The sequence below is a fragment of the Sciurus vulgaris genome (assembly GCF_902686455.1).
Source record: "Sciurus vulgaris genome assembly, chromosome: 3".
In the NCBI taxonomy this organism is placed as follows: Eukaryota; Metazoa; Chordata; class Mammalia; order Rodentia; family Sciuridae; genus Sciurus; species Sciurus vulgaris.
The window spans coordinates 153,419,846-153,433,997 of NC_136463.1; the positions used below are offsets into that span (position 1 = coordinate 153,419,846).

The 14,152-nt window shown below is 40.5% G+C and overlaps 1 protein-coding gene across 1 annotated transcript in view; it reads left to right on the plus strand.

The window, feature by feature from the left end:
• LOC306657281 (aldehyde oxidase 4) overlaps window positions 1-14,152 on the plus strand; it is a 64,444-nt gene that overhangs the window by 17,650 nt on the left and 32,642 nt on the right. The window contains exons 9-19 of the mRNA XM_079133122.1: window positions 473-617; window positions 861-953; window positions 2,647-2,798; window positions 4,244-4,337; window positions 5,411-5,520; window positions 7,573-7,757; window positions 9,542-9,704; window positions 11,804-11,896; window positions 12,593-12,762; window positions 13,078-13,192; window positions 13,751-13,873. Of these exons, the coding sequence (XP_078989248.1) occupies window positions 473-617; window positions 861-953; window positions 2,647-2,798; window positions 4,244-4,337; window positions 5,411-5,520; window positions 7,573-7,757; window positions 9,542-9,704; window positions 11,804-11,896; window positions 12,593-12,762; window positions 13,078-13,192; window positions 13,751-13,873 (1,443 nt within the window). The remainder of the gene's footprint in view (window positions 1-472; window positions 618-860; window positions 954-2,646; window positions 2,799-4,243; window positions 4,338-5,410; window positions 5,521-7,572; window positions 7,758-9,541; window positions 9,705-11,803; window positions 11,897-12,592; window positions 12,763-13,077; window positions 13,193-13,750; window positions 13,874-14,152) is intronic.

The following is a 14,152-nucleotide window of genomic DNA, read 5'->3' on the forward strand; positions in this document are numbered from 1 at the left end:
CATTTATGCCATTCCCATTGAGTGATTTAAGGGATGCTTTTCAGGATAATTTTGCCTATGAACAATTCTTGTCCAGCAGAAAATCTCATCAAAGGTGGGTCTCCTTTGAGTCATAGTTGGGCAGAACTAGAGCAGGAAGCCTGGCACCTTAGTTCCAGGTCAAGAACCATTCCTTCCCTACACTGTGCTGTTTCCTCTTCACACTCACTTCACAAATACGAATGAAGTTTAGGCCACTCTCTGTCCAGTCGTTGGTGGACACCTGTCATGATGTTTCTTCAGCAGTGCCTACCTGGATCTTACCAATCTGATGGCTTCAAACAGAACACTCACTGGTGGTCCCTAGAAGCTGGGTCTCCTCAGAAAGCTAAAATGCAGCCTCCTGGACACCCAGAGCAGTGGATACTGTTGTTCATGTGGCCTGTTGTTCAAGTGGCCTGCTTGAAAGTGTGTTGCCTTTGCTTCTCTACAGAGAATGGCAGAAGATCCAAATAAGAGGAGGCTGACATTCCAAGGGGAGAGGACTACCTGGATCACTCCTGTGACCCTGGACGACCTTCTGGAGCTGAAAGTCAATTTCCCGAAAGCCCCACTCATCATGGGGAACACTACAGTGGGTGAGTGTTTGCTCCCCTGTTCTTTTGAGGGGGTAACCTAAATTCTGGGCTCTTCTGAAACTCCTCCTAAGTGCAATTTTGTTTTTTGTTAAGGATACTCATGGTCCTGTGGAATGCTTTGTTGTTTTCTTTTGCAAATAAGTTATGTGGGTCACGATTTTCATTCTGGCTTATCAGTAACAGACATGTATTAGCATTCATTTTCTTCTTTTTCTGATTACTTGAAATGCTGTTCCTCTTAAGGACCCAGCATTAAGTTCAAAGATGAATTCCATCCTGTCTTTATATCTCCACTTGGGCTTCCAGAACTACACTTTGTAACCACCACAGATGATGGTAAGTACCTTCTTTTATGAATAAGATATAACTGTTGACTATCGGGCTGTTAGGAAGCAATCACAGGCACTGAGGAATCGTGAGCATTTCACAGAACTCACTTCATCTATTCTTTCAAAGCTATTGACTGAGCATCTACCTTGTGTCTTCTATGAGCATTTTCAAATGGATTGACTCAGCTGCACCACTGAGTACTACATTGTCATAGGAACCATAATAGCAGGAAGATGCTACATAGCTCACCAGGTATGCAGAGATTGACCAAACAAGAAACTGGAGACATTTGCTGTCCAGTAGGAAAGGTTCTTGTCACACATTACTCTCTGATTCACACATTTTCTCAAGGTTCATCCCATATCCACACACACACATCTTCACCACAAGATCTGAAGTGTAACTGTGAATGACAAACCTATTTTTACACTCTTTCACAATTTACAAAGTGCTTTCCCATGACCTTTCTCTGGACCCATGACAACTCTGAGAGGTAGATAGACGTAGCAGGCAGCCATGGCATCTCTATTACCCTACAGAAGATATAGAATCAAAGGGCTAAGTAACTCCTCAACATCACACAGCCAGCATATACAGGTCAAGGCTCCATCCCAGGTCTTTTTGCTTCACCTAATGCACTAAAGAAGGCTCTCTGAAAAACACATCCCACCATCCACTACTCAAACTAAACACTTGGATGACAATGGCTATCAGAGCTAAAAATCCTATGAAACAAGGTTCTCCCCAGAAACAGAAATCAAATAGACAATTTCTTGCTAGGCCCTTTGACCTGCCACTCTGAAGTCAGTCTGCCTATTCATTTTTTATCTGTTGGAAAGTCTATATCAATGGACTCACAGGAAGAGATGGAGCAAGGGAGGCCAGTCAGGTAGAAGAGAAGGTTGGAGGAAGGTGTGGGAGGTATCTGGTTAGGGTGTGGTGGGGGTGGGGAGGAGGTAAAGCTTGCAGACCCAAATTGGTGTTTCTCAACCTTTTCTTCACTGTTGTCCCTCCAAGGAACAATAAGCACTGTTTCCCTAACCATCCTTCCATGAAATTTTAATACCACACATAAAATGTGTGTATTTTTATGTGCTGTATGTGTATTGGTGCTTTATAAACAAAAAGAAGAGTTTTGCACACCCTTAGGGGCAATATTGCCCCCACTGGGATGCATTGACTAGATGATACCACTACTTAAATTATATCCTGTAAGCATACCTGCAAATAAAAGTGACTCAAGATATGGGCAGGAATCTATTCCTGTTATCTTTTTGATTTGAGGACAGTAGGAAGAGTTGACTGCAGAAGGACAAATGGGCAATTGACATTTTCAGGTCAATTTCCACTTAGGCTTCATGAGCTTTAAAAAAAAAAACCTCATAAGACCTTGACTGAAATTTCTTTATTTGATCAATTTATTTAGGAAAAGTAAATGAAGTACTGAGTTTCAGTTATTTGTGCTTGATACATGCTAAAGTCTATGGCATACATGACTGTACATGACTGAGAAAAGGAATTTGTTGCTTAGTATTTGAGGGTAAAGCAGATTTCTAGAAACATCTTTAATTATTGTATTTGTTGGGAGTCATTCTAAGAAACTAGAAAGGTAAGAAAGGACACATTGAAAAGACTGTTTCTTTGCAGTCCTGTCTTGTTAAAGTTCACTTAAGCTTATATTCCACTATCTTATTTTCAGGGGTGACCATAGGTGCTGGATACAGCCTGACCCAGTTGACTGATTCCTTACATTTTATTGTTTCGGAACAACCAAAGGAGAAGACTAAGACATTTCATGCCCTCCTGAAGCATCTGAGGACTCTGGCAGGAGCCCAGATTAGGAATATGGCTGTAGGTTCTCTATTAGATAAAATAAGTCAAAGTTCTGGACCATCATACAGTTCTCTCATTTTAACCAATGTTATGCTGAAGAGGAATCCTAAGTCAATGTTGAATATGTCTCTTCAATATGAGTGTGGGTGTGGGTGGGTGTGTTCAAATGAGGAATGTATATAACAAGATTATGATACTAGTTCCCAAATTCTTGTCCCAGTTACCTATGCATGGTAAGATCCTGGAAAAGCCATTTGATCTCTTTAAACCACTGTCTCTTGATTTGGGAAATTAAGGTCCAACCAAATGGACTCTCTCTCTAAGGTACTGTCCAGCTCTCACCATATATGAAATATGCCTCTAAATTGCTCGTTGATGGCTGGTTCTCCTCTTAGGCCTTTGCACCAAGGTCAGTTTCTAAATATGTATTTCCCACATGTGCATTCTTGGACTCTCCAAGTTGTCTAGATTACTGGGGTTTCCTTGTTATTTAAGACTTACAAAAAAAAAAAAAAATCAAAGGGAGATCAGTAGAGGAAAGGGATTGGGGTAGTAAGGAGGAGAGGAAAAGGGGAAATTCTGGGGAAAGATACTGGCCAAATTATATAGTATTGTGTGCATGTACCAATATATAACAAATCTCACTGTTATGTACAACTATAATGCACCAATAAAAAATATAGGGGGAAAACGTAAGAGAAATTGGTTCAGACCACTTCCCATTCCACATACAGCAGGTAGATCAGCAGGATTTGTTGAGGTCAGGGGTCAATGCATTTCTCCTATTTGTCTCTGGCCCTTCTGCTGATCCTCAAAATCCGCTCTGTGTTTTCACCTTCTGCATCTTATGTCCCTTTTCTGAATGGCATTGCTCCTCTCAGTATCGACCTGTCCCCAAAGTCCTCAGAGAGCACCCGTTCAAGTCTACGTGGAACAACCTTTACTGAAGTTCAAGGTGACAGAGAAGTAGTCTACTTCACAGCAGCAAGACAGGCATTCTAATGTGAATGCTCCATATCCCAGTTTTTCAGTTTACTTGGGCTGCAGTCTCTCCACCCTTTTCATGTTTTCTGATGCTTTTTCTCCCCATTGGCCAAACCCTCCCTTTACCCTAACCAGCTGGCACCAGCCCCCAAATTCCCATTCCTTTCCCTTTGTAGCTCTCTTCATAGGTAAACACGCCTATGAAGGAATGTCTCCAAAAACAAATGCATATTCAAGTCAGTCCTCAAGGAAATTATTCCTCCTTTTAGCACACAGAAGAGGAATATTTTCTCAGAATGGGGTCAAGAATGGGAATCTTGCATATGTTGTCTGAATCTATTTAGCTGCCTCCAAATTTTGGCAGATCTTTCTGTGAAGCAAAGAACAGAATTAAAATTTACACAAGGCCTCTGTATACATAATTCCTTATTTGTCAAACAACTAAGTGCATCTTTTTAAACACCATCCTTTTTATTTAGACTTTAGGAGGACATGTGGTGAGCCGGCCTAATTTCTCTGACCTAAATCCCATTTTAGCAGCAGGAAATGCTACCATCAATCTGGTATCTAAAGGTAAGAGGCCAAACTTCAGGTACTCAACTTTACACTTAACCACTGCCTGTTATGCAACTTTGGCTATAAATTCTTAGCTGGGGACCCAAGGATATTTAACTTAGCTTCATAAGGTTATGTGTACATTGCCTCAAACCTAAGGATGAGACTGTGATCAGCTGATCTGCTCTCCAGAGGTTCTATATCTTATAAATTGGATACTTCATTGTACCTGACAATTTTTTTAAAAAATATTTGACCAAGGTATGAGCGGTTGAAATTATAGTATCAAAGTAGTTGAAGAAAAATATTAATGGGCGATCTCTCCATAGTTTTAAAAGCTTAGGGCATATTTCATTCCAGAGTTTCATAAAGATGGCAATTTTTCTTATAAGAATTTCATTTTAAACTAAATGAAATTTGTGGAATGTTTTGCTGATTACTTCTCCCCTTATTCAGACACTTTGAACTTTTAGGAAAGAAAAGGATTTAGATTTTAGGAAATAAAAACAAATTATTCATAGGGCTACTGGTGTATAAGAGTTTTCTTTGATTAAAATTAATGTTTTTTTAAAATGTGACTCAAGAGAATATGATAAATTTAAGGAAAAAGTTTGTGTGTGTGTGTGTTTGTGTGTGTGTGTGTGTACCCATATATGTAAACAATGAAAGAGAAGGTTGATATATCAGGAATTCTGCCTCTGCCAGAAGTCCTACCTCTAGTACTTTGGAAAGGTCATTTAACCTCTCTGGACCCTAATTTTACCATTTGTGAAATATATACATTGTGGTAGATCATTTCCAAATAACTTTAAAGTTTCTTAAAGACAAAATTTGTGAGTGGTGTAGAAATGTGCTATAAGAACCAGAAAAGATTCCTCAGCTTATCAGGTCCATCCCTGTCCTTATGCAGACTAGGGCCCCAAAACTTCTGTGACTTGCCTCAGTGAGCCAGGTTGGGAGCTGGAACTAGACCCCTCTGTTCTGGCTCCCAGCCTACACGCTGTCTTTCCAACAGGTCCATCACATCTGCCACTTGCTGTGTATTCTCCAGTGAAAAAGTCCATCCTAATCAAGACCATTTTCCTTAACAGAAGGAGAAAGGCAGATTCCATTAAACGGCCCTTTCCTTGAGAGAGCACCAGAGGCCAACCTGAAATCAGGAGAGATCGTGTTGTCCATTTCCATCCCCTATTCTACACAGGTGAGGGCTCCTGGAACCACTGCCCAGCCCCACTGAAGCCCTGCTGGCCCTGGGCAGAGGGACTGAGCTGCGAACAGGCTTTCAGGGGGAATGGTCCCCCTGTTCAGAACCAGCTGCTTCAGGGAGACTTTGGGCCTCTCACAGGGATGGGAGGGGGGCAAATTCCCAAATGGCCATTTGATTTTCTTTCATATTATGACTTTCATGGATCCTGGGCATTTTTTTCTTAATGGCTCCCTTCCTCCATAAATATATACATATGATTGTGTTTGTGTAAAGGTGAATATAATCCTGGCTGCATTCAGTACTCTATACACATTATTATTATTATTATATTAATTTCTTTCTTTTGATTTAAAAGAAATTAAGAATAAAACATTTCTGTGGGCTCCTGAGAGTATCCTGGGCCCTATTTCTGGGTCTAAGGGGTACATCTGCCCTGAAAAAGCAGAGTCTTTCATTTGAATAGAATTTTTGGTTTCAGATGAATGTGCCTCTCAGCCAAGATTGAGTACCTAGTCAACATCAGCTAGGGAAACTTCTAACAAGCTGAAAGTTTATTATCACAAAGGTATTTCAAAGTCAATCGGCATTTATTAACCAAATTGTTTAAATAAAATTGTTTTAAGCATCTACCACTCCGTCTCACAGCAAGGTGTTCAATCTGGAAGATACTACAAGAGTTAAAAGTCATGGGGTCCTGTCCTCAGAGTCTCTAATCTAACAGGAGGGGCTTGAAAGGTAGGGTGGGGAGGGGGAGACCAATTGCTTGGGACAGGAAATGACAAACAACTGGAGTAGTTCTTGTAGAGGGAGAGCTGGTGACAGAGAGACTTGTCCTGGAGTTGTGCAAAGGGAGGGAAGGCAGTCGGGGTCAGCATAAAAGATGATAGACCTGAATCCATGGGACAGCCAATCCGGAGAGGAGAAACACATGGAGCTGGGCAGCAGGGAGCAGGGCAGCTGGAGCAGCCTGCAAGCCGAGGCAGGGAACGAGGCTGGGCTCCATCACCAAGCACTTCAATTGCTACAAGGACTTACCTGTTTTAGCAGGTGGCCACTTTTGAAGGCTTAAAGCAAAGTAAAATTTAGATAAAAGAGATATTTTAAGAATATTGATCCAGTAGAAAGAATGAGCATAAATTGGTTGGGGGAAGACCGAGGGTTGAATGAGCATGGAGGAGGCCAAGGCAGTAATTCTGGTGGGAAATGGTAATGAGCAGGGTGACAGCAGGAATGGAAAGTCCCCGCCAAATAGCACAGTAGAGTAAATACAACCCTTGTGTCTCAAACTCTTCTCTACCGCCAGGGCTTTCTGTACCTATCCTGCAGAGTCCCAGGTGGCAGGACTTAATCTCTCCCCCACCCCCACAAAGATGCTGGCCACAAGAGGCTGCCCCACCTCAGCCACTAGAAATGAGATTTGACCTAGAATGGCAGCTGTAGACCTAGAAAGAACTTTGGAGACCATGTGTTCCTGTGGTTTTCAGCTTTTTTTTTTTTTAATAGTAGGAACTCTTTTTATTTAAATGAAATTTGGAGAGAACACAAAGCAAAAACAGATACAACTGAAATGTGGTCGTGGGTCTGAGAGGCACCTCCTCTCCCCTCATCCCAACAGCAGCCCCCAGTCACCATCCGACCCAACCCAATTTCTCATCTTAAAGAAAATTAGGATGCAAACAGTGTAAGTCACTTGCCCAAGCCACAGGTGGCAATTCAGAGTTGAAAGAAATAGAGCCCAGAGGATAAGCAGAGATTCTGGAGCCAGACAGCTCGGGAACCCCAGCTCTGCCCTATGGAGTCACCTTGTGCAAGTGACTTACACCCTGCCTCCTCACCAGTATATTGAAAATATTACAATATTACTACACATAGAGTACATGGGACAGTACTCACGTAGTCAAATTGCCATCGTCACTAACAGTGCCTATGAGAGAGCGCAGATCATTTGCAGGATGGTTTTCATTATGCATCACCACCCACGCTGTCACTGTGCAGCAGAACAGTGGCGATAAGCACTAAGTTTTTGGAGCATTTCTCTATCTCCAGTGGCACTTCGTGTCGGGACTGCGGCTGGCCCAACGTCAAGAGAATGCCTTTGCCATTGTCAATGCCGGGATGAGCGTGAAATTTGAAGACAACACAAACATGATCCAGGACCTCCAGATGTTCTTTGGAAGCATAGGCCCCACTGTGGTGTCTGCAAGCCAAACCTGCAGACAGCTTGTTGGGAGGTAAGTCATTGCACGTCTGGAACGAGGAACTTGGGCCATTCTGTTTTTAATGTTTTAATAAAAATTGTACTCGGGAATTTTTTTCCTCATTTTAAGCATGTGTACATCCTCCAAAAAAATTAAGCACCGCAGAAATGGATACAGAAAATACAAGCCACCCAAAAGCAAGCCTTGAGATGAAACTATTCTTTTATTGCAAGTTGCTCTAGTAAAGTTTATGCACAAATCACATGGTTTGAGAAGGCAATACCTCTTTAGTAACTAACCTGTAAAATAAGTAAATATCTCCAATACTGGGACTTACGACATCTGAAAATATTCTTACTTCACTTAAAGAAGATGAAATTTTTTTTAAATGTCAAATTATCTTTTTTCTGTCACTCTCATGACTTCTAGCATTTGGAAAGTAAGTTCTTCCAACTTGCACTTTTACAACAAATGTAACCCATCACACTCCTTGTCAAAAACTAAAATTTAATGCCAGATTTTTCAGATATGAAAATAAATCCATGCTTCCAAAACAATTCTGTACAAACTTTCATTTGTGAAATTTTTCCAACTATCTTCAATAATTTGGTCATTTACCATGTTTATTTGGCGTTCTGTGCCGGACCCTGGTCTAGTACAGACAGAGCAGAGGAAAAGACAGACAGGGCTCCAGGTCTCAGGACTTTGATTTAGTAGTGCTTTTGTTGTTTTGTTTACCTTTTGTTTTTCACTTGAGCTATTTAAGCCAAATCAATATTCCTAATCATTTAGTTAAAAACAATAATGAAGGAGAATTCAGTAAGGAAAATTTGGGAGTGCCTGCATCAGGTGCTTAAAAAAGCTAATGAATTATTTTGAGAATATTTTGTTCAGACTTCAAAGATGACTACAGGTACCTGGCGTTATAGCTCCATAGTGGAGCACTTGCCTAGTACACATGAGCTCAGATTCAATCCCCAGTACCTACACACACACACACACACACACACACACACACACTCACAAATGGTTACTCCATCTTTCCTTGTCCTATCAGTTTAGTATCTATCTGTCTTAGTATACTTTCTATTGCTATAACAAAATACCTGAAACTGGATAATTTATTAAGGAAAGGTAATTTATAAAGGAAGGGGTTTATAAAGGACAGGTGGTTTATGGTTCTGGAAGCTGGAAGTCCAACAGCATCTCACCCACAAAGGCTTCTTTCCACTCCAACTTACAGCAGAAAGTTGAAGAGCAAGCAAGCAGGTGTTTGCAGAAGAGAGGACACAGGGGCAAACTTTCCTTTTATCAACCTACTGTCACAGTAACTAATCCAGTCCCTCGACTGCATTAATTCCTCTTAAAGATTTAATCAGCTCTTAAAGGAGAATGGAGGAATGTTGGATTGTGTAGAGGGATATGACGGGTGGGGAGGGGGCTGGGGGAAGGAAGATAATGGAATGAGACAATCATTATCCTATGTACATGTATGAGCACACAGTGTGACTACTCTGTGTACAACCAGAGAAATGAAAGTTGTATCCCATTTGTGTACAATAAAAAAAGTAAAGTTTCTTGTAAGACAAAAAAAAAAGAAAGAAAGAAAGAAAGAAAGAAAGAAAGAAAGAAAGAAAGAAAGAAAGAAAGAAAGAAAGAAAGAAAGAAAGAAAGAAAGAAAGAGAAAGAAAGAAAGAAAGAAAATTCATCTTCCTACACCACCACAATGGCAACCAAATCTCACCATGAGTTCCAGAGATGATAAATCAGAGCACCGTCTTTCCCCTTCTGTGAAATGTTTGCGTTCTTGCTGGTAGACAGTGGGAGGACGAGATGCTGAGTGACGCATGCCGCTGGGTCCTGGACGAGATCCACATTCCCCCAGAAGCTGAGGGTGGCATGGTGGAATACCGGCGCACCCTCCTCATCAGTTTACTCTTCAAATTCTACCTCAAAGTGCGGCAAGGGCTGAACAAAATGGTAAGTGATTCCTCTGGGTCGCTGGGTCCCTTGTCATCCTGAGCGTGGGTCTTCACCGGAAGACCTTCTCCTGCCCGGTTTTAATAATAGACTGAGCGCACCTGGCGTGGCGCCCTCCGTGTGGTGCTTCCCAGCCTCCAGCCCCGCCTCTGGGCCCTGTTGGTTCCTCCCACCTCGCCCCTCCTGCACCCCCAACACCTGAAGGAGTCAGCCTTGTTATACTCCATTTGCCCTATGATGTGAGTGACCAGTGCTAAAATGTGATAAGAAGTTGACCAACAATGGTAAAAAGCCTTCAGTGGGTAAATTATACCTTTTCCTTATTTAAAAAAAAATTGTATGAAATAATACTTAAATACTTAGAAAATGTGAGTTAATGTAATCTTAGCTACTTGGGAAGCTAAGACAGGAGGATCACAAGTTCAAGGCCAGTCTGGGCAACTTGGCAAGACCCACTTACAAAATTAAAATAAAAAAAGGTCTGAGAATGTAGCTCACTGGTAAATCACCAGTGGATTTAATCCCCAGTGCTGCAAAGGAAGGAAGGAAAGAAGGAGGGAAGGAAGGAAGAAGGGAGAGAAGGAAGGAAGGAAGGAAGGGAGGGAGGGAGGGAGGGAGGGAGGAAGGAAGGAAGGAAGGAAGGAAGGAAGGAAGGAAATCTAAAAGGAGGAAAAAATGATTCATGACCCCCATCACCCTTATTTGACTGCTATTAATATTTTAGTGCACGTCCTTCTAAACCCTTCTTTATGTGTATATGTGTGTGTGTGTATTAACAACTATTCAATAGAGTTTGCTTGCTTATTTTACTTAGTAATGTGAACATCTTTCAATGTCATTAAACATTTTTCAATGGTGTTATGGCAGAATGATTCATGATATGTTTGTGGATGGCAATGCCATTATTTGATCCATTCCTTATTTTAGACTTTTAAGTTGCTTCAAATTTTCTGTTAACTATTTTTTTCTTACCCAGTCTAGTTTAAAATGATCTCCATAGCAGTGTTTCCTATGCTAAATATTATTGATATATCTTGTTATTATATATATTATATACAATTATATATTCTATTATGTATTATATAGTATATTCAGTATACAAATATATACTATAATTTATTAAATGTTTTATTTTTATCTATTATTCATTATTACATATTCTCATATATTGCACATTATTATATATTCTAGCACTATAGAAGAATTCAAAATATAGAGAAGGAAAATTTTTAAAAATCTACTGTAATCCAAATAATCTATTACCACTGTTAACATTTTGGAATATACACTTTGATCTTTTCAATTTTTTTTTTTACTAAATTGGAAGCATACATAAATTTTTGTAGCCCTTCTTTTCGCTTAACTATATATTCCCTGATGCATATTTCTTCAGTGTCAATAAAAACACTTCTACAAAACCATTTTTCATGATTGCAGAATATTGCATCTGAATGTGCCATGATTTGTTGAGTCACTTCCCTATTGTTAGATATTTAGTTTAACTCCATTCTCTTCACTATCATGAATAATCTAAAATTAAACATCCTTCTATATTAAGCATTGCTCATTCCTCAGTTGCTTCTTGGAGATTCACGGCTGAGAACATTGGCCTGGATTTGAAAGCATAGCCTTCATTTAGAAGTGCACATATTTGCACTCATTCAATTTGTCCAGCCTGACAGTTGGCACACGCCTGTAAAACCAGCAACTCGGGAGCTGAGGCAGGAGGATTGCAAGTTCAAGGCCAGCCTCAGCAATCTAGTGATACCTTGTCTCAATAGTTAAAAAAATAATAATTAAACTAAAATTAGGAAAAGAGAGAGAGAGAGAGAGAGAGAGAGAGAGAGAGAGAGAGAGAGAGAGATTGACCTTCTCAAGAAGGAAAGTCTTGGCTCCTGGAAACATCCTTACTTTTCTGTGAGCACAAGTGAATGCAGTAGTCATTCTTCAAACAAAGGCCACAAGCTTAGAGAACTCTGTTTCTCCTAACAGAGTTGCAATCTAAGATCTTGGAGAATACATTGGATAACCCCATTTTTACATGTTTTTCCATGTTAGTTGCTCAGATTGCAAAATTAAATGTGAAATAATCTTTTCAGGATCCCCAGAAGTTTCCTGATATCCCCGAAAAGTTCCTGAGTGCTCTAGAAGATTTCCCCATAGAAACACCACAAGGAATCCAGATGTTCCAGGTTGGTGGGTAGGGTTTTTATTTTTTCATCTGTCTATGTATGTGTTAGGTACACATCTGCCCTTTATATATTTATTGCTGGTAAAGACAGAGTCTACAAAAGCCAGCTGATGTCACCCACACAAAACTTGCTTGGCTTAGCTACTCTGCTTTCATTCAAGACTACTCAAAGAACTCTGTTCTGAATCTCTCTTCTCCATGATTTTCAGTTTTGTTGCCTAAAATTTTCCCCTTTACTTGGTCAATGTCAGTCCATCCTTTAAAACCTGACTCAACATTTACTGCCTCTAGAAACCTTCTTGCTTCATGACAATGACTGAATCTCCCAGGAACTTAGATATTTTCATTACACCCTATCAATTGTGTGAATTATTCTTTATTGTCACATGAAGTAGTCCACCATATTTTAATGTCTGTTTATATGTATGTTTTGATGCCTCAATGACATTGCAGAATCCTTGAAGACAGGAATGATGTCTTCTTTTTTGGGGGGCATAGGGGGGTTTCTAACCAGCTATATCCCTTACCATAGTACTCATGTATCCTAATTAACCTGATCCACAGATCTGGATATTTAATTATCTATAGTTTTTGTTTGTTTCTTTGTTCACTTGTGAGTAACCCAGATAAATCAAACCAAATTTTCAGGGCATGAGAGTATATAGAGTGTAAAATAACTTGCTCTGTTCATTAACAGTGTGTGGATCCCTACCAATCCCCACAAGATCCAGTTGGTCACCCAGTCATGCACCAATCGGCCATTAAACATGCCACAGGGGAAGCTGTATTTTGTGATGACATGCCCTCCCTTGACCAGGAACTCTTCCTTGCTGTAGTCACCAGCACCAGAGCTCATGCGAAGATCATGTAAGGAAACAAAAGATGTTCCCATGTTTCTAAGATGCATTCACAGTTTCACATTCAAATTGAGAGCCTATTGCATATTTAAGTCAATTTGGAATATTCATTTTCTTCTTCTGGAAAGGAATCTCATTTTTAAGCAATTATAAAGGAAACTATGACCAAGAGTTAGAACACCTGCTAAATACTAATATTTTTCAACATAGAAAATTGGTCCATGATTTAATTATGATGTTCATTATATATTTTTTCCACTTGAGAAATCATTTATATTGTGAATTTACCCCTGCTTAATATCTACCTTCATGTTTTCCCTCCTAGATCAATTGATACTTCAGAAGCCCTGTCACTTCCAGGTGTGGCTGATGTGATCACAGCAGAGGATGTTCCAGGGGATAATAACCATCATGGAGAGATTTTATATGCACAGAATGAGGTGTGTGATTTGTGTGTGGTTTATTATTCAAACCCTTTGCTGGAAAGACCAAAATGATTATCAGTTGTAGCTGTAACATCTACAGATTTACATTCACACCACAAAGACTGGAAACGAATGACCCCTCCAGTTCCCTGATTCTCCAGCTTCTCTCTTCAATCAGGGGTCCCTTTGAGATTCTGATCAGAAGTTGTAAATCTTATCAAGGAAAGTCTCTGAATAGCCGTGAATAGCAGAGAAGCAACACAGAGCAGAGACATTGAAAGCAAGCAGACCTTCAGGTTGCATGGATCAGAGGACCCAGTGCTGCAGGAGTGATGAAGAATAGGGTGGGGACAGCAGAAGGCAGATCCTAAAAGTCAGATAGTTAAGCTCTGCATCCAATTTTTGTGTCCCCTAAGTCCCAGTCAAGCCACTGGTTTAAATTTTATTCTCATAGGTAGAAAATGGTCTTCCTTTTTGACCTGAAAACCCAGCAGGTAACTGTAAGAAAGTGTGAATGGTGATTCCTTTCTGATGAGGCTCTTAGCTAATCAACAGCATGTGACTTTCCCACAGGTCATTTGCGTGGGTCAGATCATCTGCACCGTGGCTGCCGATACCTATGCTCATGCCAAAGAGGCAGCTAAAAAAGTGAAGATCACTTTCGAAGACACAGAACCAAGGATTATCACAATAGAGGTAGTCTGACCCCTTTGCATTTCTAGCAAGATCAGGGCGGTGTATTTTGGGCAGAATTCAGTCATGGAGTCATAAAATAGTATAAGCTGGGCCCCATCTATACTTTGTTCAGTGCCATCTGTGGTCCTAGAGAAAAGTTTCTGTAATCAGCACCTCAAGACCGAATCCCGAGCACTTTCCCATCTAAACCCTTCTCTCCACAAGTGCTTCTGCAGGCGCTAAGGCAATAAAACGTCCTGTGCCCACTTCTCCTGAGGCCTCTCACCAAAGCCTGCCTGA